We start from the raw sequence: 27,271 nt of genomic DNA on the forward strand, positions 1-27,271 counted from the left end.
ACCAAACCCAATGCTTTGAAAACATAACTATATACATCATGCATGTAAAGGTGTAAGTTCCAAGCTTCCAAAACATGATCCAATGAGGTGTCTAACTTAAAAATATGTTGAATTCTCAAACCAAGGTCAAAATGAGGACATGCAAGAGGGAATTCTTTGAAAATAACTTCAAATTATGATGAAATGAGCATGCATGCATGATATGGTTCATTTCTCTTTAATTCTAACTCACTTCTTGTATTAACCTACTTAATTCTTTATAGTTCTTGTCCTACACATCATTTGTAAACAATCTAAAGGTTGAATCCTTACCTAAATTTCCAAGGATGAGAGCTAGATGCTTAATTCTTGAATCTCTAAGTTCAATTCTTTCTTTTCCTAGCAAATCCCTTAGTTGAGCTCAATCTTCTCCTCACTCTCTTTCTCTCACGTTTTGTGTGTGTATAGGCTCAAGAATGTGTTGAAATGAAGGAAAATGATGAGTAGAGGTGTAAAAGGTGCCTTATATGGGCTTGGATTAAGTAATTCATTGATTAGGCTTAATTGGGCATTAATTTTCTTAATTTAATTGTTCCGAACCGAATTTTAATTAAACCTACCACAATGTTCTAAAAATTCTAACAAACACATAAATCAAGTTAATTTCGTGGTCGGATGCCGATAAAACCTTTAATTCATAGAACGAAATAGAAACATGAACATATCTTTCTACATTAAACAGATATAAACACAATTAAGACAACATATAATGCAAAACTTCACTTACTTATTAGACATAATTAAGCATAGATTAACGTTAATAATGGGTCGGGGTTGTTACACCTACAGCTACCATAACCGTTCAAGATTTGTCAAGTCACCGTTGACTTCTCTCCTTTGCTTTATCGACTTCTCCACTGTTTAAATCTTCAACCCCATCAATTGTCGTATCAATGCTGCTATAATATTGTTGAAAGGCCTAGACTATTGACAAGTGTTGAAAATTTTTTGTTGCTCTCAGGAAGCCGACTCTGAGGCAAGGTAGGCAAGGTCGTCGCCTCAGGTCCCTAAATTCTGTCTGAAATATAAGGTCCCAAAATAATTTTGATCTTAAGCTATGTTTGGTTAATTATTTTAGTCTTAAGTTATGTTTAGTCTATTGAAATGAAATTGAACTAAATAATCATTTAATCATAACGTCCATCCTCACTTTTGGTTTATTAAAAAATATTACAAATGAAATCATCATTTATTATTGTGAGAGAATTGTCATTCTATAAATAAATTAAGAAATGATCATTCCATTCCATTTAATTTTATTTGAGTGAACCAAACATTACATTATAGTATTAGTAGTTTAAAAATGAAGTTTTACAGATTAAAAAAAAAATTAAGTTAGTGAATTATTTAGGAAGAAGCACCAAAAAATCTCATTTTCATATTTTATAAACCAACCAGTCCTCCCAAAAATCTCACTAACCCAATAGTCTCATTTGTGTTTAAATGATATAATTATCCCATATTTTACACGCTTGTTGATGGGTGGTACTAGTAATTTACTGAAAATCCCGTATTATGAAATTACGCATTTACTCAAAACTTACCAAGGGGTTTTTGTGCTCCTTTTAGAATTCCTAATTTTTTAAAACTGGTTCAATCTGTGGTGTAAGAGAGCTCCGGTGGACAACAATGGCTTCTCAAAAAATTTCTTCACTCTGGCATACAACAATAGGCGATGGACGGTGGGTGATGGTCGACAATGGATGGTGGTCACCGGTTGAGAATTGTGATGGTGGTTGTGGGCTGAAACTCACGTCTCTTTGTCACTCTCGCCCTTTTTCTCTCTGTTTCTCTTTTCTTCAAACTCTACTCTATTTCATGCTTTTGCATTACTCTTTTTTCTTTTTCTTTTTTTTCCAAATAATGAAAACAACGTTGTTTTGAAGAACTGTAGAGAAGGGACTCTAGAGGATTCGAACGCCATTCATATTATATCTTAACAAACATTCATTATATATTTACAATGTCATTATGTATGCTACACATAATAAATTATGATTTCCACATTCAATCCATTTTACAATTTCGGGCAAAAACGTGTGGATATGATATTCAAAATATTGTTGCTGCTAATACAGACTCCCCCTGTTTTGGAATGGCGTTGAATATGAGATTCTTCAAAATTTAGGGCATTAAAAAATGAAGGTTTTGATTGTGAATTAATAATTAAGATTTGAAATTTCATATTGTTGATGAATTTATAATTTCATGTTAGGTTTTATTTAGCTGGAAGCTAGTTTAGTCTTTGGGGTGTTAATAGGGTTTTATTTATTTACCAAGCTCCTTATAATATTTGATTATTATGGAATGTGTTAGAAATAATATGTTTGAATGATTATTTATTCATTGTTTTGATCTATTCTGTTGTGTTTATAATAAATTGAAATGTTATAATTGGTGTTTAAAACTTAATGTTTTCATTGAGAATTATTGTAGTCCAAAAATAGAGATTAAACAAGTAAAGAACAAGCCAACACATAGCAGCAGCACAAGTAGCAAAGGAAGAAGGCCGAGCCACTATAGAGTAGTCAACTGGCTTGTCGACCAAGCAGCCGACCGATGAAGGCAATTTGGCGCAGTTTGCTCCAGTTAAGTTTTGCCTCGCTCTAGCTGTCAGACCAACAGAATGCTCGACGACCATAGTAGTCACCTTTAACGACCGGGACATGATCGGATGTCCAGGTGGTCATCTGGGTGGTCGACCGGACAGATGACCACCTAGTGCAAATGTTAACTCTAGACATCTGGGTAGTCAACCAGTGTGCTAAATCAGTTTTGCTACAACGACTATATTTCAATATCCAACGTTGTAACGGCTATCTGATTCATGTCCACGCTTCCGCAGACAAACATCATATGGGTGGAAAACATTCTCAGAATACGTTCTCCGTCGTCTATCACACCCAACGGTAATAATTCAAATGAGGAGCAGAGTACAGAACTTTGTATATATATTGAGCTATGTAGAGAAGAACAATACAACAAGTATAACGAAACAGAGCTATACACTGTCTTATTCTTTATCATTCTTTTGTTCCTTGTTCCTTGTTCTTTGAATTTTTCCTTATTCTTGTTTTTATCTTTCTTCATAAAACATATTCTGTACTTAAGCTTTAGGCTTATTCATTTCTAAGAGTTATTCTGAAAAACACTAAGCGATAAATTTCTAAATCTATCTAACAGAGAAAATCACTCCAGCTTTCTCTGAGAGCAAAATCACTCATCACCAACTTGTAAGAGGTCACTAGCTGTCTGGTAAAGCTAGGAATTTGTGAAGAATTGCTCCATGTGTATGAGGTTGCTAGCATCTTTATGAAACTGGAAAATTGAAGATTATTGAAAAATCTCAAGTGAAGCTTAAGGAGTGGACGTAGGTTTGGTTTAAGTTGAACCACTATAAATCTTGTTTGCCCTCTCTTCCCTTATCTCTTTTACTTTCATATTTTCTGTGATATTCATTTATTTAATTATCTTCAAAATTAGTTGTTAATTTTTATTAGGTAATTTTTTAAATTAATTTATAGAAACCCAATTGACCTACCTCTTGGGTTGCCTTTTGAGTAACAGAATGGAATAATACGATGTTTAGTTTCCTTTCCAAAAATCTGCTCATCACTTAGTGTAACGCCCCAAAAATAATTAACATTAACCCAGCTCATACTAGTGACAAATTGATCAATGATCTCATATCGTCTATTCATTTTATCTTTAATTATTACAAAAGATGGCATATGCAATATATATTCATAAATCCTAAATTCTGAATCTATAGCATATGACATGGATACAAGAGCATAAAGGAAATTAAAATCAAATATAGAATTGCTCTAATGGCTTACAACTTTCCAAGACGATACTTGGTTACAACAAAATGAGTTTAAACTCCATACAAGTAAAGCCTGAGGCTTGAATAAAAATATTTACATCAAGGACCAAAAAGGAAAGTCTTAAGCTCTGAGTCCTCCTAAGCTACGTCCTTGGCGGAGGCATATCATCAGCACCTGAAAGTTGTTGTCCACCTAGGGTTAGCCAAAGCTCAGTAGGAATACTCTAACACAGTATATGAATCTTAGCAAAATTATATGGTGAATGCACAATGCATGCCATTTTCCAAACATTTCTCATTTTTCCATCTCAAAACAATGCAATGCCATATTATATATCAATTTATGAAAATAATCCTTTTATACAAAAAACAGGGCAGTGGATACAACACACTGAGAACTTCTAGGTACATATCTACTAGTAGGCTATGCAAGCACTACCAAAATCATTTTATCGGTATTAACAGGAAGGATCAACACCTAACCACGCAGGTTTCTGGACTTTCACCAAAGACACACAAGCCAACATCATGACCATAACCACACACCCTAACCAGATTCACCAAGGTATTCACTCATTTTTCTTAAAACCGATACATTTACAATATTTATTATGAAATGATGTTCAACGCATAATGGATGAGAAATTAGTTTCAATTCAACCTAATACTCATGCAATGTTTACAACAATCAAGACTATCCTTCACCAATAGCCCAAAACAGTTAATTCTATTCAATAGATATATTTCAATCAAAAGATATATTTCTATCAATTACAATGGCAGTGATATTACGCATCCAACTCCACCATTATTATCAACATAACCATTATTCCAATTTCACAATATCCATCATCATTTTGCATTTTCCCTTTTCCCTTTCACAATTCCAAATATCCAAAATTAGGGCTAAAACCCTATTTTCTTTCAAAATCAATTTTAAGAAAAAGATTTCCATCATTTCAACACAACTCATCCGTAACCATATTTCCACAACCATTTTCAAGAATCAATTTAAAAAACCCCTCTTTTGATTTCAAACCAAACCCTAAGTTTTACCAAAAATTCCCAAATAAATAAACATTTTCAAAGACCAAATAACTAAGCTAAAAATCATATAAAAAGGTCAAAGAAATCCTTACCTTAAGGTAGAAGACACGAAGAAAAGATGGGTAGAACTTGACAGTGCCAAAAACACTAGATGCTCTGATTAAAACGAAGCCCTTGACGTGTTCAACATTTTTCTCCAAAGGGCTAAGGTGAGGAAACTCACGGATTGAAAGTATCCGGTGCAAGAGTTCAAGAACTAGAGAGAGAGAGCGAGAGAGAGAGAGAGGGAGTAGGTCTAGGGTTTTGGGATGTGTAGAGAGAAGAGGAAATGAAAAAATAGCTGAAAATGGCTTCCTTTTGAACTGATATATGCACAGACTGCTCGAGCGACAGCGACAAACACAAAAAGAAGACATCGCTCGAGCGCACAATGACCCCCTCTCAGTAGTTCAGAACTACAAAAGTTCACTCAAGAGCAAGAAAGGCCACTTGAGCGAAGAATTAAAATTGCCAGTAGTTTTGCAGACTGTAAAAGACTGCTTAAGCGAAGGAATGGTCGCTCGAGCGAACAAGACAAAATCTGGCCAACAACTCTTTGAAAATCTAACCTCCCAACATGTTTCAAACACAACCAAAACTCCCAATAGCCAAACTCAACAAGTAACAAGATGAAAAAGAGCTGAACGACAGTTAAATACATGAGTTCTCAGATCCGAAAGAAACAAATGGGTCAGGTATAAACCAAAATCATTACTTAGTTCTACATCTCCACAAATTGTGAGCCTTTCTCCATCTCAAAGCAAGCAAGCTTCATTTTAGCTTGTGGGTTCTGGTTCACCATTGTAGACATCCTATTTTGATCGGCCCTAAGACTTGGACACTTTCTTTTGATTACTCGATGATGACAATCAAAATGTGTTTCTCACAAAATTCTCAATAAAAAAAGATGGAATTTGAGCTTTACTCTCTACCTTAAGCCCACTTTGGTTTAGTGTTTAGGTCTTGTTAGACACCTAGAGCGAAACTGGGCCGAATCGGAGTAAAACTGGGCTGAACGAAGTAAAACAAATTTTTTCGTCTCTGGCCGGTCAACCGCCTGGTCGTCTGCCCCAAAACAGTGCAGCCCAGTTTTTTTGTTCATTTCGTGTGGGGATTCCATTATCCCATTTTCTGATATATTCATGCACCAAATGCGTGTATACTCATCCTCTATTGCCTAGTGCTTAATCCATTGAATGTAATGCTCTACTTTTGTCTTCCATTAGCTTAATTAGTGTTTCATTAGTGCTCCATTATCTTCATTAATGCTCCATTCTTGTCTTTCACAATTTCTTCACTTACATTGCCTATATATATACATCAGATTGTTGAGAGGATAATGAGGATAGATTGAATAGAGAAGGCTGGAGATAGAGAAGAAGAAGAAAGTGTCAAAGTTTGGAAGTTGAGCTGTGAATTTCATTCAATGTTATATCATCCTTATACACTGTTATCTGATTCCAATAATTCCATTGCATTGTTATATCATTCTTATGTACTGTTGTTGATCCCCAAAATTCCTTTATAGTCAACTTGTGTATCTTTAATCAATGAGTGTTTAGCTTGTGTCGAAAGTGAGAAAACTAGAGTGAATTGTGAAATCTGGGTCTTTACCATCTTCCCCTACATACATTGTTAAACAACCCAAAATTGTCATTCTAACTAAAATTCTAAATTTTTGAATGGAGGATTGAGAATATAATTCACAACCTTGAGAGTGATCAAAAAGAAGTTTGAAAATCAAAAAGTTCGTTCTTTCTTTGGAAGGTGAATTTTTAATTTCTTTCATTTTCTTGCATTGTCTATCTTATATTTGTTTTCTTGCTTTAATTTCATATTAGTTGTGTTGTAATATAACCGGAAGTGGTTGGTTGAGTCACCTACATATTCTTTGTTTATTCATTTTCTCTATTTTGCAACAAGACAGGTTTTGTTAGGCCTAGTTGGTCGGTCGACTTGCATGGCCGGCCGGTTAGTTTCATTTGGACAAAATAGAGTAGCCTTTCGGCGTTAAGCATATTAGTTTCCAGCAATCCTCAAGACACATGAAGCTTTTATTTTGTTTTTTTATTTGAGAGATTTGTGAAGTTTATTTATGTTTTAATATTTTCTCTCCCCCCTCATCTTTTATTCAGTTTGTAATTATTTATTCAAAGTGTTATAATAATTTCCCGCCCCACTTCTTTTTATCCCGTTCTTTTATTTTCTTTCCTTATTTGTGAATATACATCATGTTTTATTTTATTTTTCATCATATCCATACTTTGCATCCATGTTTCATACATTTTGATTCGGCTAAATTTGCATATATAGATTTAATCAATTCCTATGTAATTATGTGCGTTATCTCATATTCTTGAGATGATTCACATGTCATATATTAGAAGCCGAATCTTTGGTTGCATCTCATGAATGAATTGCATTAGGATTTTGTATATAAGATCATGCATATTTTGCTAACTTTGTTTTGTTGTTGTTTGCGGGATATCGGTAAATATGCAAGTTTTTATGCTTTAGCATCGCACTTTTGTGTGTTTTTCTTACTATGTTTAAGCATCATACCATGTATCTACTTGCTTACTTGATATAACTGTATGAATGCCGATGAATGGAGATTGTGTCGCCTAATTTGGAATGATGTTGATTTTTATTGTTTGTAAACTCAATTTATTTGGGTTGTACATCTCAAAACTCTTTCAAAACACATGAAATCAAATTGTTCTAAAATGAATGACATAGTCTATACTTGTATGCTTCACATAGTATATTGTAAGATTTATTTAATAACTGGAATATGAACATATAAAGTTAATAAAAATCATATCATGGTTTAGTAAAGGCCGATCTTTGATCAGGTGAACGGGGGTGCTCAATTAATGACCTTCCCCTCTCATATCTAAGGTTCCGAGCGAAGAATCTTTGGTTATAACGAACAGTGACTTTGGTACGAGTCACAGGTTTTCTACTTTTCCTAAAACATTAGGTGGCGACTCTAAGATCTGGTGATACAGTCTATATTTTGGCAACGATTTTGTAATAAAACAATTTTTGTCTAAAAGTTGTCAAATCTAGACTCTCATCTATGCTTTACATTACACTCGTGAGACTAGATCAAAGAGGTCGGCGGTCCGAACTGTTTAACATGCCCAAGTACCCCCGGGCATGTTACAACTGTAGCGACCCTAATTTTTCTTAAGTCATTACTTATTATTGTTATTATTACTCTATTATTTTGGCTTTATTAATTGTGTGGATACATGAGAATTTAATGTGATATTTAATTATATATAATTAATCTGAATATATATATATATATATATATAAAAGTATTATATATTGATCTTATATAGTATATTTATATAAGTTGTATTTATGTTGTATTTGTAAAATATAAATATAATAGTAAATTAGGTATAATATACTAGACCTAGGTTTAATTGCAAGAGTGTGTGTGTGGGGAAGAATATTGAAGTTAGCAGTAGTCGAGAAAGAGAGAGATTAAAAAAAAAAAAAAAAGGGTTAGAGTTTTATTTTGGTGACTTCATTAATTCTTTAAGTGATTCTTTAATCTTCAAAAAAATATTGTGAGTGCAAAACCCACTTCCCTTAATTTATGTTTATTTTGTTGTTGTTATTTATTTATTTTTATTTATTTGATGTTGGTTTGATATTGTATTTGCATGAAGATGATGGATTGATTTCAATTATTTTGGCTAGTTGTGTATGCAATATTTAGAGTTTTTATATATATTTATTTTATGAATTTAATCACACTCATGGATATATGAAATTAAAATAAACTTGGAACCCACAGATAAATTCCAAATACTTTACTATAACTCCATGGATTGTTGTTTTATTTGAGTGCTGGTGAGAAAAAAGTGTATAAAAAAAAGTGAGGATTATGAGGTTTATTTGAATGCCTTAGGCTAGGCATTGTTATGTTTGTTCTCATTACTAGATGAGGGATTGTGTGTATATATATATATTGTTGTCTCGTTCTTAAGAGTAGACGAATGCTTTGATTTATACGTGTATGTATATACTAACTGTCTGGGGAATGTGGGTCAAACTCGGGACGATATTCCCGTGCAAGTTTGGCTTCAAAGCGATGGTAGGTATACGGGAGGCACATGGGGTATACGTGTAGGCCAGAAGTGAAGGGCTGAAATGGTGGAGTTAAGGTACAAAGAATTAAATATGAACTTATTGGTATAGTTTGAATTGTTTTGATTTGTACATCTCGAAAACTAGTAAACAACCTTAATAAATTACGAAATTTGGGCAGAGGCATATATACATAATTCTAGACAATTTTTGTGTTTTAACTTTTCACTAAAAAGATCGATTAGAACTTGTAATTGGATGATCTTGGTTACAATAGTTTTTATTCATTTTAGGAATGCAGATTTTGCATGATGTCTTAATCTACGAAACGAGCTCATTTTTATTGATTTCGTGTAAACTGAAATAAACATTATTCTAAACACTTTTAGTGTTTTGAACGTTTCTAAAAAAAATCATTTTAGGGTAGTTTCTTTTTGTTTTCAGCTTCAGATGTTTTTGGTCGAATTCCATCTAGGTTCTTCTATCAAGTTTTTCTCTCAACCTGTTTAGTTTCTACTAAATTTGTTTACGTTGCCTTTTAGGAGATTTGATTCTATACAACTTTTGTTCTTTGGGTATTGGTTAATTCGAATGATTTAAGTATGAAACGGTGTATTTTTTTTATATTTCTTTAGTAATTTACTTATGATTTAATTACACTAACTTTATTTTTATTTTTATTTTTTGTGTAGAATGGTGGGTCTTACTAAATTTTTATGCAGGACTGATCCACCATATTATTTTTATTTAGTTTTTTGTATACTCAATTTTATATTTAGTATGTACGGGCAAGAAACTAAATGTCACCGTATCTTGGGAAACTACCCCTTCGTCTCAGTGTGGGTGGAACTACTTGTCTTGTCCCGTAACAAGAATGAAATGTACTTTTGTTTGTGTCTAGTGGACACGTGGGTGTCAAATCTTGTACTCATACCAGTATACTTGTATACTGACCCGTTTTGTCTCTTGGCAACTCGGGTGCGTTCTGTTTGAGCGCAACCGAGTTTCCTTTGCAGGATTAGTTGGGACTACAGTGATGACGAGGAATAACTATGGTTGTAGGACATGTTTCTCAGACTTCTTTTGTTTTCTGGGGTTTAGGGTTGATATTAGTTTATTTATTTATTTTTATGACCTTAGTATTTTGATAATTTGGCATTGTGGGTTATTTTCTAATTTTATATTATTTAAATTGTTTTGACTATTTGTTACTACTTTAATTTTGGAGGTGTTGGATAGTCATGAATTTATGATGGATGGTTTGGTTGGCGTTTTGTTAATTTTTTTTACCCCTTGTAATGTTTTTTGAGCATTGAAATTTACTTAAACCATATGAAGATGAGAACATTTTGATTTTTGTTTCACCCGTAGGATTTGGATGATGGAATATTGATTAGGGTTTAGTCCTAATTTAATATTTAATTGTCTAAAATTTGGGGCGTGACAGTTTGGTATCAGAGTTCTAGGTTACCCTAAACTTGTGAGAGTTTAGGTGATCCTCGAATTGTAGAAACATGGGTTAGTTGGTTTAGTTTGGTGGTTAAATTTATTCTAAGTATTTATGAACGAATTCTTTTTGTGTGTTTAACTTGAAGGTGATGGCTGGAATGTATAATTTGAGAAATGCTGAGAACAGTGGCACAGGGGAAGAAACAACTGCTAACGCAGCAGCGGCAACGGCAGCGACGGCGGCAGCGGCGGCTATTACTGGACCAACCAATACTATGCAAGTTAATGTGGGGGAGATGATCGCTCAGTTATTTCAAGTTGTGCAAAACAATAATCAAAACCACTAGGGAGATCCCTTTGCGAAGAGAAACAATGACTTTGGTTCTTTGGCAAGTCAGAAATTCTCTGGAGATAGAGGACCCCCTACAGCTGACACTTGGGTCCAGAAATGTGAGATGGTGTTTGGTCGTATGCAGTTCACCGAGGTCCAAAAACAAGAGTTAGCTACACATCAGCTAGAGAGTGCAGCCCTATTTTGGTGGAACTCGTGGAAGGAAGGTCTAGATTTGATGACTTTGGCTTGGTTAAATTTTAAGACTCGTTTTGACCGGAAGTTTGTTCTAGCTACCATTCGGTCTCAGCTGAGTGATGAATTTTTGAAGCTGACTCAAGAGGGTCGAACAGTGATCGAGTATGTCACTAAGTTTAATGAGTTGTCTCGTTTTGCCCCTTACTTGGTTGACACGCAGGAGAAGAAGAATGAGAAGTTTATTAAGGGATTAAATCATTACCTGTCTAAGTCCCTTATTCCCTTTGATGCTGAACCGTTTAACAGAGTTCTTGACTTAGCATTGAAGCATGAGAAAAAGGAGAAACAATTTAAAAAAGGGAAGGCCAGGGTCTGAGAGACTTCCAGAGGGAGTCACTTCCAACAATGTGATAGGAACAGATACCGACCCTACGATCAAAGGTATAGGGGTTAGTAGTTTCAGAGGCCACAGCAACAAGGTAGTCAAGGAAATTGCAGACCTCAGGGTAATTTCAGGCCTCAAGGCAATTTCCAGCCCCAGGGGCACTATTATCAGAGACAAGGTGGTCTGCGTCCATAGGGTTATCAAGGACAATGGCAACAGATACCACAGATGGGTTATTGTCCTCTCGTACCTTAGTTGGAGGGACCCCCATCTGTCAGAGCAGTAGCAACTCAACTGATCAATAAGAAGTATTTTAGGTGTCAGCAGTTGGGGCATGTTGTCAAGGATTGCCCTAAAAAACAACAAGCGTGACAGGGTCAGGTAGCTCCAGCCAGGGCATTTACAGTGGTGCAAGAAAATAACAAAGTGTAAGGTACCTTTAATATTTTTTAAGAACCCATTAGAGTACTTTTTGATATTGGTGCCTCTTATTATTTCATATCTAGACACTTTGTAAAAAGAGAACACCTTGTAACTACCTCATTATCCAGACCTATTTGCGTTGAGACCTCTTTAGGAGGGGCAGTTACTCTTTATGAGATGTGTAAAGATTTTGAGATTGACTTTGCAGGTAGAGTCTTGTATGTGGACCTAATTGTGTTAGGGTTTGAGGGGTTTGTAATTATTTTGGGTATGAATTGGCTGCGAAAACACTTTGTGACTCTAGATTGTGCTGGAAAGATTGTGAATATAGATATTCTCGGTATGCCACGGCTTACCCACACTTATAGCGATGGAGGAGAGTCGGTGATGATGAGTTGCTCGGTAGAAATCCCTAAGCAGGATATTAGTGAGGTAGATGTGGTACGTAAGTTTGAGAATGTATTTCAAGAGATACTTGGACCTCCACCTCGATGGGTAGTAGAATTTCGCATTGACTTAGTACCGGGAACTGCACCGATTTCTAAGATGGCATACAAAATGATGCCTAAAGAGCTTATGAAAATGAGGAAGCAGCTGAAAGAAATGCTTCAGAAAGGGTTCATACGTTCAAGTAACTCCCCGTGGGGAGCACCCGTGATCTTTGTCTCCAAGAAAGGTGGCACTCTCCGCATGTGCATAGATTATAGAGAGTTGACCAAGGTGACTATCAAGAACAAGTATCCGCTACCTAGAATTGATGACTTGTTTGATCAGTTAAAGGGGGCAGCCGTGTTCTCTCAGTTTGATCTCAGAATGAGTTACCATCAGATAGGTGTGTTAAAGGAAAGTACACCGCTTATTGCTTTTTGGACTCGGTATGGGTTGTATGAATTTCTTGTAATGCCTTTTGGTTTGACAAATGCTCCTGCTTATTTTATGGACTTGATGAACAAAATTTTTCAACCGTATCTAGATAAGTTTGTGATTATCTTCATAAATGATATCCTGATGTATTCTAAGAATAAGGAAGAGCACAGAGAACACTTGAAAATCGTGTTACAAACTTTAAGGGAGCAGCAGTTATACGTAAAGTTCAGTAAGTGTCACTTTTGGGAGAAAAAGGTTCAATTTTTGGGACATGTTGTGTCCAATTAGGGGATAGCCGTACATTCTGAGAAAGTTGTTACAGTCAAAGAATAGAAGCAGCCCACAAACCTTTCAGAGGTGAAGAGTTTTTTAGGACTAGCCGGTTATTACAAGAGATTCATAGAGAAGTTTTCCACTATTGCAGCACCCATGACCAAATTGACCCAAAGAATGTGAAGTTCTTATGGACAAATGATTATGAGAGAGTCTTCCAGGAGTTAAAGTAGCGTTTGACTACTGCTCTGGTGTTAACTATACCAGTGTAGGGGGAAAAGTTAGTAGTGTTTACTAATTCGAGTGGAACTGGTTTGGGATGTGTGTTGATCCAGCATCAGAAGGTTGTATCTTATACCTTACAATAGTTAAAACCTTATGAGAGACGATATCCTACTCATGACTTAGAGCTTGCAGCAATTGTTTTTGCGTTGAAAGTATGGCGACACTACTTGTTTGGGGAAAGCTTTGAGTTGTACACAGATCACAAGAGCCTCAAATATCTTTTTTTCTCAAAAAGAGTTGAACATGAGGCAACAGAGGTGGGTTGAATTCATCAGCAGTTATGATTTTGAGATCCTTTACCACCCGGGAAAAGGAAATGTGGTCGTAGATGCACTTAGTCGACAACATGGTGTAGCTCAAATTTTTCGCACCCTCTTTCAGAAGTCGAAATAAGCTCTACAGTATCAAACTCCCGCGGTTCTGAATCTGATTCCATAAGTGCAATGTGAAATAGATAAACACCAAAGAATCCAAATTTGGCGAATCTTTTGAAAAATCGATTTGAATCAAATTGTCAAAAATGGACTGCTTTGCCAGATATAAAGTCGCCACCTAAATGTTTTATTTTGGAGAAATTTAGAAAACCCATGTCTCGTGCCAAAGGCCATGTGTCTGTCATCACCAAGATTGTCTTGACTCGAGAACTTAGGTACGAGAGGGGAAGGTTACGGATTGATCACTCCCGCTCGCTCGATCAAAGATCAGCCTTTACTAATCATGATATGAATCTTACTTTGCATTATATGTTCTTGTTTTGGTTATTAATCTAGTATTACTATGTGATGCGCACATACAAGTATAGACTAACTTGCAAAAATTGGAACACTTGAGTCATGTTTGTTTTCTGAAAGAGTTTGAACGAGTGCGATAGATGCACAAAGTGATTGTAACTACAAAGCCGTGCAGGTTCTCAAATCAAGACACGAGACACGAATAACTTATTTGAAACTCCTCTGAATGAACCGTACATACAATATCGTTTGGTTACAACATGACCAACAGACGTACCTAACCGTATCTCGTATGGAGAGAGGGGGGTTTTAACCAGGTAAACATAAAATCCTAACACGTTTCATGTGGAAGGAACGAAGGTGGTATAACTAACAAGCATACCTAATCATATCTCATATGGAGAGGGGAAAGATTGCAATCGAGTAAATATCAAATCCTAACACGTTTCACGTGAAAAAAAACAAAGGCGAATTTGAAGTCCAAACGTGTCTCACGTGAGTGGAAGATGGTATAATAGAATGATTTCTTTTTTTCTCTTTCTTTTTTTCTTGTTTTCAAAAAAAATGTCAAAAAGAATTTTTTTTTATAAATACCAAATACTGTATACAAAATACACACAGATATATATATATACGGTATACATATACATATTTAGGGAATATTCTGTTTACCTGAATATTCTGTTTGTGGCCGTCAGCGGGAAAATGTCGTTACTGAGAAGGCATATTCCGTTTGCTAACGTCAGCGTGCATACGCAAAACACACAAAAAGAAAGGAAAAACACAAATACATGGATACGGGGGTTCAAACTTCTGACTCAGGCTTCTCCGAGTCCTCAACCACCGAGCCAAACCACTTTTGCGACAAAATATTCAAATAAATATATATATAGGTATACAAGACATATATACATAAAGCCAAAACAAAACAAAAGAAATACCTGTTGCCATGGGGGCTCGAACCTCTCACCTCAAGCTCAACCCTTCAATCCTTAACCACTGAGCCGAACCACTGAGCCCAAGCCACTCTTGTGACCAAATATCTCGTGACCAAATATTCAAACAAATATATATAGTACATAGATGTACAATACATATACACATATATATACATATACAACTCTCCCACCTCTCTCTCTATTTTTGTCTCACTCTCTTTTCCTTCATCTTCTTCAAGCGTCATGTCTGGCGCGCGATTTTAATAATCGCGGCACCTGACCAACAGGCTATCCAATCCTGCCCCGATTGTCAATGATTGTCTTGGCCTTTCTCTCTCTTTGTCTTCTTCTTCGTTCTCTTCTTAAGTTGAGGCCTGTGAGAGAAACAGGCAGAGCAAAAGCCTGCAAACTTTCTCTGCCACCACTTTGCAACCTCTTTCTTTTGCATTACTCTCCTTTGCCATGGTTTCTTCACACGGTTCTCTCACTCTTTTTCCAAACCTAAACGAGTCCACGATAGAGATGACCGATTCTGACTCCTCTGAACCTCAACCACAAGCTCCTCCTCCTTTCCCTGTTTTCAGCTTTCCAACGATGTCGGTTGAACAAATAATGGCGGCACAGTCTGACATCGAAGCAAACTCGTATACGCTGAGGTCATGTGTAGAGACCGTGACTGCGGTCTCCAACTTGTCTCGTCGACTGCAGAACAGGACGTGTGAGGTACATCAGTTAAATGCACAACTCTCCCTCCTCCAACGTATGTACAAAGATGCTTGAGTAGAAATTAGTGCGCTGAAAAAGCAAAACAAAGAGCTGAAACGACAGGCCACCTTCGTGGCTCGATTCGAAGTTTCTTCGCACAACCAATTTGATGGCCAGCGAGGAATAATCTCCTTCGGAAGCTCTGCCAAGGCTAAGGCAGAGTCTTCAAGAGTTTTGAAGGAGTAAAGATGAAGCGAGGCAACTGATGGTAAAGTCGGGCAATGAAGCTGTGTACAAATAAAGCTGGTTATAATCTTCGCCGCCGGGCTGCTGCCAGAGAAGAAAGAAGAAAAAGATCCATCTCTTTTCTTTTTTTTTTGCTTTATTTTTGTTGCTTTTGTTTTTTTTTTCTTTTATTTTTGTATATCTGTTTGTACAAATTTGATCACGGTTAATTCCTATTAGTAAAACGAGTTTTTTTTTTCTTTCTCTTTTTGCAAATCCGAATGGCAATCAGTTCCAAACTAAAAATTAAGCCTCTCACTGATTATAACACAAATCAAAACTCGATGAAATGACAAAACTTGATAAAATAGACACAAAATGGATGCAAGACAGAGCAACACCAGTCGATCACCTGGTCGGTCGCTCATCGAAAACGTATTCCGGCGATAAAAACTCGATAGTACGGGTATAGGATAGAATATCAGCACAAAATATAATAGAAAAACTTATGAATTATCGGAACCAAAAAAAAAAAAAAGTTCCTCCTCTTTTTTTTTTTTTTTTTTTGGTTTTATTATTTTTTCCTTTTGTAGTTTAAACACTAGCTTCAGATAGACTCACTGTATTAGAAGGCTTTTCTTTTGTTTTATTGCTTTGTAAAACAATGATCGGGGTTGGACTCACCAGTTTGGATGATCTCCTCGCATAATGTGTGATGAATGGCATGTGATGAATGGTAGCATTGTACAAGACTTAAAATTGTAAATACCTGCTCTTACATTCATTCTCGAATCAAATAACGACCCACAATCGGACAAATATGTAAAATGCAACTCGATAACAGGAAAACGAAATGAAAACAACTCGAAAATACTAAAAGATACTTGGTACAAACAGTACTCAAAACATAGCCGCGACATGCCAGGACAAAGGGCCAGCTTTTGCTACATCTGCACTGGTCTGGGCCACCACCTAGACCCAGCCGGGCTTCAAAAAAAGGTCGGTCAATGTTGTCTAGCTGTCATGCACTGCTCCTTCTATGCCACTAGTTTATTGCTTCGACCTTTTTTTTCAAGTTTTTTTTGTTGATTGTAATAAAAGCAACTTTGATTTGTGTCAGAGATTTGGAGAACTTTAAGTTTGAAATCAATGAAATTAAAGTTGTGAGCACAAAAAATTTTCTTTTTGGTCCAAAAATGGTCTAAGTTGTAAAAGATAAAATTTGAACAAAATCAACTTTTATCAAAACTTCTCAAAAACCATTTTCGAAAAGGATCACCACTTAACACGCTCAGAATCAATCCTCAAGATGTATAATACTGGATCAAAAGATCATAACTGCCCTTTGTTTGAATACCACTACTCCGCATTATACCCAGTTTTTCTCTCAGAGTAAATATCACAACTGAACCCTCAGGTAAATAATAAATAAAGATGACTTGATCAACAAAATGGACAGGACAGCTGAGCTGGAATTGATTACAACCGAACTTCATGATCAAGTTGCCTACGTATCTCGAAGATGGAAATCATGTCTTACATAGTTCGGTTCAGGTTCATTTAAGTATTAACTCTCTCTTTTGCACTCTAACTTTTGCCAAGGTCACCCTTTAGGGTTTTCAACCTTGCGAGCTCAGTTTTTCTTCATTTCTAATTTTTTATGCTCTAACTTTTGCCTAGGTCGCCCTTCCGGGTTTTCGGTCTAGCGAGCCTCTCAGGGATAGTATTTCTTTAACTTGTCCGTGTTGATTGTTTAGGAAAATTCCAGACCATCTAAGTCCATGAGAATGATTGCTCCTCCTGACCAGATAGACTTGATGTTGTAAGGACCAGTCCAATTGGGTCTGAACTTGTCCCTAGGGTCATGGATGGGAGCTTGGTTGTCTTTGAGCACCAGATCTCCTTCATTGAGATTTCCAGACTTAACCTTCTTGTTAAAAGCCTTAGCAATTCTGCGTTAGTAGCCCTGTACATGATACAATGCCTTCAGCCTTCTTTTATCAAATAGCATTAACTCCTCAAATCTACTCTGTTGACAGTTGGTCTCTGCTATTTGACACTCAGCCATAACCCGCAGTGATGGTACTTCAATTTCAATTGGCAGAATAGCTTCCATACCATAAACAAGAGAATAAGGAGTTGTCCCTATAGACGTCCGGATTGAAGTTCTATAGCCCCAAAGTGTGAATGGCAATTTATCTGGCCAGTCCTTGTAGGTCTCAACCATCTTCTGCAAAATATGTTTGATGTTCTTATTGGCGGCCTCAACAGCTCCATTGGTTTGCGGTTGATATATAGATGACTTATGAAAAGCCACATTGTATTTCTCCAACAAGTCTATCACCTCCTTCTTGAAGTGGGAGCCATTATCTGATATAATCTCGTTTGGGGCTCCGTATCGACAAATAATGTTGTTTCTGATGAACTTAGCCACATACGTTGCTTTCAACACTGCATAGGAATGGGCTTCCACCCACTTTGTAAAGTAATCAATTGCCACTAGAATGTATTCATGCCCGTTCGACCCTTTCAGTGTGACTGCGCTGATGACATTGATTCTCCAGACTGAGAAAGGCCATGGCAAAGTCATGTTATATAGTTTTGACGGCGGGATACTCATGCAATTAGTATGAATTTGGCATTTGTGGCATCGCCAAACAAAACCAATGCAATCCTCCTCTATGGTGAACCAGTAGTAACCTTGCTTGAGAATCTTCCGGGCTAACATTACTCTGTTCATGTGTGCTCCGCACTCTCCCCCATGGATGGCCTCCATTAGGCCCTTCGATTCCTCTTTCTCGACACACAACTTGTGCATTCTCAGATGTCCTCTTTTGTACAGTTTGCCTCTGCAGATGATAAATTGAACGACCATTCGCCGTATTCCCCATTTGTCCTTGGCATTTGCTCCCGATGGATACGTCTCATTTTCCAAGAACTTCCAAATATCGAAGTACCAAGGATTTTTGTCTTGCGCTTCATCTATTACAGCGATAGTTTCATAGGCCGGCATGTATTTCTACTCAATAAGGATCGGACGCATCCGGACTCTAAGCGGGATGTCTACCATAGAAGATAGAGTTGTTAAAGCATCAGCGAACTTGTTGTTCTCTCTCAGTAGATGTGTGAAAGCCAGCTTTTCAAACCTAAGAATTAGAACGTCCAGTGTCTGGTGATAGATCTTCATCTTTTCTTCCTGGACTTTCCAGTCTCCATTTGCTTGAGAAACAACTAAGTTCGAGTCCCTAATAACATTCAACCTTTTTGCCCCTAGTTCCAGGGCAACTTCTAAACCAGCAATACACGTTTCATATTCTGCTTCGTTGTTGGACACTTTGAACCAGAGTTTGAAAGCTAGAGGTATGTGGGAGTCGTCAGGTGCTATTAGTAATACACAGATCACATAGTCGTACTAATTTGATGCTCCGTCAAAGTACATTGTCCAAGTCTCCTCCTCAACTTGCAGAATGGCTTCATCTGGGAAGAGGTATTTTACCGCTTCATCCTCTTCTACCGGGCGATCTGCCAGGAACTCCGCTACCGCTCTCCCTTTGACTAACTTGCGAGTAACATACTTCTGATCAAATTCGGAGAGAAGAAGCAACCAACGAGCTAACTTACTCGTAAGTGCTAGTTTCTCAAAGAAATATTTGATAGGATCTAATCTCGAAACCAGAATTACAGAGTGAGCTAATAAGTAGTGCCTTAATTTCCTGGTAGCCCATACCAAGGCTAGGCTAGGCAAGCTTTCTCTAGCGGGGTGTAACGGGTTTCGTAATCAAACATTTTCTTGCTCAAGTAATAGATGGATTTCTCCACCCTATCCTCAGATTCTTGAGCAAGCATGCATCCCATTGTGGTGTCTATTACTGACAGATACAAAAGCAAAGACTTCCCCCGCTCTGGCGGCGACAACACAAGCGGATTCTGGAGGTACTGCTTGACTTACTCAAAAGCGAATTGATATCGATTATCCAATTGGAATTTCTTCCCTTTGTTTAGAAGAACAAATAGTGGTTCACAAGTCAAGGTTAATTTGGAGATAAACCATTTTATGAATTGCACTTTACCCAAAAAGCCTCGTACCTCTTTTTCAGTCCTTGGTGGTGGCATTTCTAGGATGGCCTTGATTTTGGAAGGATCTACCTTGATGCCTCTCTATGTGATCAAAAGGCCTAGTATTTTCCCTACAGTTACGCCGAATGTGCATTTCTGTGGGTTTAACCTCAATCGGTATTCCCTGATCCATTGAAAGAATTTTTCCAGAGCGATGTAGTGGCCCTCTCGGTCTTTGGACTTGACTATCATGTCGTCCACGTATACTTCGACCTCTTTGTGGATCATATCATTCAGAATGGTGGTTACAGCCCTCTAATAAGTAGCCCAGCATTTTTCAAGCCAAATGGCATGACTCGGTAGCAATACGTTCTCCACAGCGTAGTAAATGCAGTTTTCTCTCTATCTTCGGGAGCCATCAGAATTTGATTATACCTGGAAAACCAATCCATGAAGGAAAGCAATGCATGGCCTGCGGTGAAGTCTACCAACTCATCAATAGATGGTAGAGGAAAGTCATCATTCGGATTGGCTTTGTTTAAGTCCCGAAAGTCTACACAAACCCGAATTCTGCCATCCTTTTTCGGCACTGGGACGATGTTAGGCAACTAGGTTGGATACTCGGATACTAACAAGAAACCTGCCTTGATCTGTTTGGTGACCTCTTCTTTGATCTTTAATGCCTAATCTGGGCGAATTCTATGCAACTTTTGCTTGACTGGTCGGACATCAGGGTTAAGAGGGATCTGGTGCTGTACGATCTCAGGATCGATTCCAAGCATGTCTTCGTAGGACCACGCGAAAACATCTTTGAAATCTTTTAATAAAGCGACTAAGTGTTTGCCTTCCTCCAAAGACAACGACCCGATCTGGACCATGCGTAGATCCTTCTTAGTAGCCACATTAATTGCAATGATTTTATCAATATAGGGTTTAATATACCTCTCCTCCTCTTGATTAATTAAGTTTTTCAAAACTAGAGGAATTTCTTCATTTTCGTTTTCAGTAAAAGTTTGAAAATCTTGGTCAATGCAATAAATAAGTGACACGGAGAAGTACTCAAAATCTGTGAAGTTCTCATTCAACAGGTCCACCTTTTCGGTTACAACAGACTTAAAAGCAAAAGAAAAGAAAGACTTAGACAGGACCTTGGCATCCGGGATACCACCCCCGAGAATGCCAGACTTAGACCCCTCAAACTGACTTGAATTTGATCCCGACCCCACAGACTCTGTGGAATCGGATTCTAGCTAATCATCCGATTCATAATTGGAAAGGTAGCTTTTCTCTAGCTGCCAAGTAAGAGATAGTGCCCCTGATGCTTCCAAAATGCCACTGGTTGGGTTCATACCCGGTTTTTCCCCAATCATGGAGATGGTAAGGTCATCCCCCAAGCTTTTTGAGTCGACTGGAGGATCTGAAAAGAGACATGCCAGTGCTGCCTCTACTCCAAGCTCGCTGTTGTCAAAGTCACTTTCTATGCCATGTTCAGCTTTAGCACTCGGTTCAACCTTTTCCTTGGCATCACTCTCTTGCAACTGCAGGTCGAAGAAGATTCCGGAGCCAAGGACATGCTGCTTTGCAGAATTTATCCAGGGCTCGAGAAAACTGCAAAAGGGGAAATCCTCTCCCTCTTGAACAAAGTGACCATTTAGTGTTCCGCGGATCAGTCTGTGAATGAGCTCATAGCGTTTCCCGGCCTGTTTGGCTCTAGCTCTGCTTGTCATCTCTTCCCTTTTCCTGACCCAATCCTCTTTGGTAGGCACATAGCCAAGACCAAAGGCATGCAGATTATGTATCACATCGGCCAATGTTGTGACGCCCTTCTGGCCACTTCTTCTAAGTCCCATTCCTAGCATATGTTGTAGTTTGTTCATGAGATAAACAGACTGGGCGCTAGCATACATACCCTCATTTGCTGCCAAGATGGTTTGCACTACCCGGGCCTCAGCTAGACTAAACCCTAAGAGGAATACATCTTTCTCGCCATGGTCGATTTCCAGCACTGGTATGGTTACCTCTGGTGGCAGATGGATGGATGAGTTCTCGAAGACAATTGCTACCCCCTTCCCGTGAGGGTATTTCAGCAATTGGTGGAGGGTAGAAGAGACTACTTTCACAAGGTGCAGCCAGGGTCTTTCTAGCTGTAAGTTGAAGGTGGCCGGGATGTCTAGGACATGAAACTCGACGTCCTGTTGAGTTGGGCCAACCTGAACTCGGATTTGTACTGTGCTCATCACTTCTCTGCTCGTGTTATCATATGCTCGAATCACTTGGGCTGTACGTACGAAATCTACTAGTTTTAGGCCAATGGCATAAGCTGTGTGAGACAGACAGACAGACATTGATAGTTGAACTAGTGTCTATCAACACCACCGGTGCCTATTTTTCTCTGCACTCGACATATATGTACAGGGGTTTGTTATGTGTTGAGCCTTCCGGCGTTAGTTCTCTGTCAAAAAAGATTAGGGTTGGGCTGGCGCCACCTGGGAAGACCAATCCCACAAGCTGTTCAGGGGTGGTGTCAATGGAAAATTTAACTTTATCAATTGCTGACAATACAGCCTGTCGATGTACTTGGGAGGCCATAAGAAGACCCCAAATTGAAATATCGACTTGGAGTTTCTTCAGTTGTTTCAGCACAGCCTTCTCTTCCAGTTGTTTTTCTTTCTACTTCTCATCCTCTCCATCTTTTCTGGAGGCCTCAGCTTGGTCTAAGTGTGGTGGTTTGAAATACCGCCCACTTCTTGTCTTGTGATCAATCTCCTTAATGTACCTCGTGTTTTCTGGAAGGTACTCACCCCAACCTTCATTAGTGTGAGCCAAGTATAGATCGCCATCCTCCTACCATACGCCTTCGGCAGCCGACAAACAGTTGTCTAGTTCCTTTGCAAGGTGTTAAGTCATTACGGCTTTTTGCTTGTCTTCCACCCTTTCTCGTTCAAATACAGCTTCGTGTTCTGTGTCCACAGTATGCACAGTGCCCAGTCCTTGAGCTGAATTTTCCTCACCGGTACTTTTCAGTGATTTCCCCTTTTCATTGGCCATTCCGGCTACTGTAACAATTCTGGTTCCCTTTTTCTCCAGTTTTGTTTCAGTTCCTTCCTCCCTGTCGGGTTTATCACTCAACCACCCAAAGTTGTCCATCAGTCTATTGAAATCGAACCAGTCAATCTGTACATCTCCTTGATCTTGTTCGTCAAAGAACTATAGGTTGTCTAAGTCCTCCTCAAACTCTGCCAGATCATCCAAACCTTGGCTGGGGCCATCCTCCTTAACCACATTGACCTCTACTATAATTGACAATACCACTTTCGGCTTGGCTTGATCAACCGGCACAATGTAGCAACACAGATCATACCCCTCCTCAAACAAGTTCTTAGAGTACTCAAGAAACAAATTCATACTCTTTTTTTATGTCGGCCTCCCTTCTACTACACCTGTCACCACCACAAGTTTAGGTTGAAGTGTGGATGTGTTTATCATGCACAAGTCCGTGCTTTTAGGAATGAACACCGTCGGTCTGGGTAGGTGGGAAGGGGCAATATATACGCTGGGGTCATAGGGAAGGGCCCGTGTATGGATTAGGTTTAGGTTCCGAGGTGGGGGAACTTGATGGTGGACCGGGAGAGAGTTTGTAATTGTATTTGGTTTCTTAGATGGTGCGATCACCTTGTTGTCAATGAGGTTTTGAATCTCATGACGTAGTCGGAAGCATTGGTTAGTGTCATGACCGTGTTGTTAGTGAAACGCACAATATTTTGCTGGGTTGGGTTTGAGTAGAAGAGGATCAGGCAGTGGGCGAGGTTCTAACGGTCTGAGGTGCTTGTTTTTAATCAGCACTTTCATGGCATGGGATAGGGTCATATAGAGTGGGGTAAAGGTCCTCTGGGATTGGACAGGGTTGGCAGAAGGTTGTGGAGCTGTATTGGCAAAGGGATTAGCTGTATTGGTTGTGGTGACAACACTTACATCTGATGGTCTCGCAACTATGCTACCACTGACAGCATTGGAACTGTGAACAAACGGCCTTTTGGTTGGCTCTTTATCATCAATAATGAGCCCCTGTTTCATAGCATCTTCAATCTGAACCCCTATTTCATAGAGCTTTAAGAACATGGATAACGGGAGAACAATCATTTTCTATAATAGCTTGCCTTGGAGATTTCGGATGACCATCCTTATCTGATCCTTCTCGGAAGGCCTCGTGGTCATCATCGAGGCTTTATCTCTCCACCTTGTTACAAAATCAGAGAAACCCTCTTTCAGTTCTTGATACGTTGCTTCGAGATCACGAGTTGTGACCTCGATTTGGGTATTGTAAGAGTACTGAGCCATGAAGGCTTTGACCAATTCCTCTCAATTTCGTTTCACTGAATCTTCCAACTTGGCATACCAGATGACCGCTATACTTGACATAGTGTGATCGAAAAGGGATAGCTTCTGCAATCGGGTCAAGCCCATGTGTCACAAAATATCTGAGAACAAACGTAAATGCACCATTGGGTCACCAGAACCATCAAAGCGATCAATGTGCGGCATTTTAAACCGCTCTAGTAAGGTAACTGCAAACTCGGCGTACCCTTCCTCTATGTTTGAAATGGAGTCAACTCCTTGTGCTTTTTTGAACAATTTCTCCAGTTTGTTAACCTTAAGAACAGTCGAGTCAACCTCAAATTGAAATGGAGCCTCAGTTTGATATACAGGTGCTTTGGAGGCCTGTGCTGGGTTCGGTTCCGCTAGATTACCCTGATTTTCCTGGACACTAGCGGTGTGGGTAGTGGCTTCGGGTGTTGGGATACCCGTAGAAGGTACATGAGCAGGAGGTGCATGAGATGCAAAGGCCGCTGCCGGTTGTGGTTGTTGCTGTTGCTATTGCAACCTGTTTAAAACCTCAGCCTGACGGGCTGTGACTTCAACCTGTCGAGCAGCGTCTTGCTGCATGGTTTCAACTATTTGCTGAAGATGATGAATCAAGTCTTCCATACTGACCGGGGGATACTGTGCCATTGGAATGGGCAAATGATCTCGTACTGGACTAGATGTAGAAGACTGAGCCTAACAAGATGCAGGTGAAATGAGGGGTGATTTCTATAGAAACTAGACTGGTGAACTGTGACTAACTCTTTTCTGTCTAGTAACCGTTGGGAGCGAAGCAAACACAGGCTGTCCCCTAACAAGATCTCCGGTTCTGTAAAGCCTTCTGACACGAGTCTAGAGTACTTGAGGGATATCAGGTCTTTCTAAAGCTATGTTGGTAAACTACCTAGCAAGAAAGAATAAAATCAAAATTGGATAGCACTTCGACCCTAATTCACAACAATCATAACACATAGCTCAATTGTAATCCCTACTGAACTCTGTTCTCAAACTCATGCTGATATGAACCATTCTGTATAGTCTCACTATAAAAGCACATATCACGTAAAAGCACCGAAACACCCCTATGAGGGGGTAGGGTTACCCTGTCGTAGATTTTTGGCATGATCTAAGCTGCACTATTTCAAACAACAAGTTTCGCAACATCCTACAAATGGGTGGCATCCTGTCCTAAGTTGGAATAGTCACTATAGCTTCATTATATGCAACTAGGTCGAATGGTCAAAAGGGTACCTCGGTAAGATAACCTAATATACCTCTCACACCTAACTCCGAGAAGTGAAATGTGGATCAAGCGGTACGGCGATAATCCAGATCCAAGGGTTGTGTTCCCATTGTGGTAGAGCCCGCGACCGGTCAACCTTTTGGCAAGCTTTTCAGGCAAGCCTTCAGTAAACCATCCAAGAATAATAGATGGCAAACACAGTGACTTAGGTGCACCAATGCAAATGCAATGCAAAGAACATATATAAGTAGATAAAATTTCACATCATGAGTTTTAAGTCAAGTTCTCTAATTTTCCCTAGCAGAATCGCCAGAAACTGTAGCTCGACTTTGTCGCACCCCCTTTCAGATGTCAAAATAAGCCCTACAGTATCGGACTCCCGCGGTTCTGAATCTGATGTGCAATGTGAAATAGATAAATACCAAAGAGTCTAAATTCGGCGAATATTTTGGAAAATCGATTTTGAATCAAATTGCCAAAAATAGACTGTTTTGCCAGATACAGAATCGCCACGTAAATGTTTTATTTTGGAAAAATTTAGGAAACCCATGACTAGTGCCAAAAGCCTCGTGTCCGTCATCACCAAGATTGTCTCGGCTCGGGAACTTAGGTACGAGAAGATAAGGTCATGAATTGAGCACCCCCACTCGCCCGATCAAAGATTGGCCTATACTAATCATGATATGAATCTTACTTTGCATTATATGTTCTTGTTCCAGTTATTAATCTAGCATTATTATGTGATGCACACATACAAGTATAGACTAACTTACAAAAATTGGAACACTTGAGTCATGTTTGTTTTCTGAAAAGAGTTTGAATTTGCCACTTGAAAAGTGGGTTTAAATGTGCATGGCTCAAATTATTCCAATTCAAGCAATTAGTCTTCATCCACAGGCATACAAGTAGGTATATCAATTAAGCACTTAGCCTCATGGTAAGCATGCTAAACATGGCAACAATCACACTCATGCAATATGTTAAAGCAAATAAAGGCTCATCTCGTACTCCAAGCCAAAAAGACATAAGAGAGTTAGAAAAAATACATGATTCCTAACTATGCAATATGACTAATGCAACATATGCGATATGCAATCTAAAATAGGCTTGGCTACTTAACATAGCATATGAATCAATTGATAGTATGTGGTTTAAGCACGTATTCAAATAAGTATTAAACTAACAATGTAGTTAGAATGATGAACCGAGACTTGGTGCATGTAATACAAGTGGATGCAAACATGAAAAATGTTAATTTAAACGTAATGTCCCTATACTAACCATCATAAGCAGTTAAATAAAAGGGAGAAAGACTTGGGGTTGGAAGACATACACATTATTACAATATTATGCTCTCACGAAGGAGAGTCCGAATGAATAAACTAACTTGCTAACTAGTTAAGCTAAGCTAATTAATTAACTATTACAAACCAAATGAAATAAATTAACTCACAACTAATTAACTACTTTAGCTAATTGAATAATTACAACACAAGTATAATTTAAACAACTAATTACTCCGCCTCGGGAAGCAAGGAATATTCATGCGGATGCTCGATTTCCACCCGAAAAGCCATTATTTTGCTTCTAGATAGCATCTGTTACACAATAGAACACATACACTGTTGCCCACTTCCGGAATGGCTCTACTCCGCCAAAGGAACACACTGCTGAATTTTGCATTAGTGGTCGGCCGGCCACTGGTGAGGGATGTTGGCCATCAAAGGTGGTTTGTCGGCCAC

At 38.4% G+C, this 27,271-nt stretch overlaps 1 protein-coding gene across 1 annotated transcript; it reads left to right on the forward strand.

The window, feature by feature from the left end:
- The first annotated feature begins 12,021 nt into the window (after nt 1-12,021).
- LOC145814103 (uncharacterized) lies at nt 12,022-13,217 on the forward strand. Its single transcript, XM_082910627.1, has 2 exons — nt 12,022-12,581; nt 13,136-13,217. The coding sequence occupies exons 1-2, from the start codon at nt 12,022-12,024 to the stop codon at nt 13,215-13,217; spliced, it is 642 nt and encodes a 213-aa protein (XP_082766753.1).
- Nucleotides 13,218-27,271: the final 14,054 nt, after the last annotated feature.

This window comes from Camellia sinensis, unplaced genomic scaffold (genome assembly GCF_055761805.1).
Source record: "Camellia sinensis isolate YWXY unplaced genomic scaffold, ASM5576180v1 Unanchor1, whole genome shotgun sequence".
NCBI classification, from domain to species: Eukaryota; Viridiplantae; Streptophyta; class Magnoliopsida; order Ericales; family Theaceae; genus Camellia; species Camellia sinensis.

Coding starts and splice junctions, on each gene's coding strand:
- LOC145814103 (XM_082910627.1), top strand. CDS start 12,022: ATGTGTAAAGATTTTGAGATTGACTTTGCAGGTAGAGTCTTGTATGTG. Junction 12,582..13,135: donor AAGGTGACTATCAAGAACAA/GTATCCGCTACC, acceptor CCACTATTGCAG/CACCCATGACCAAATTGACC.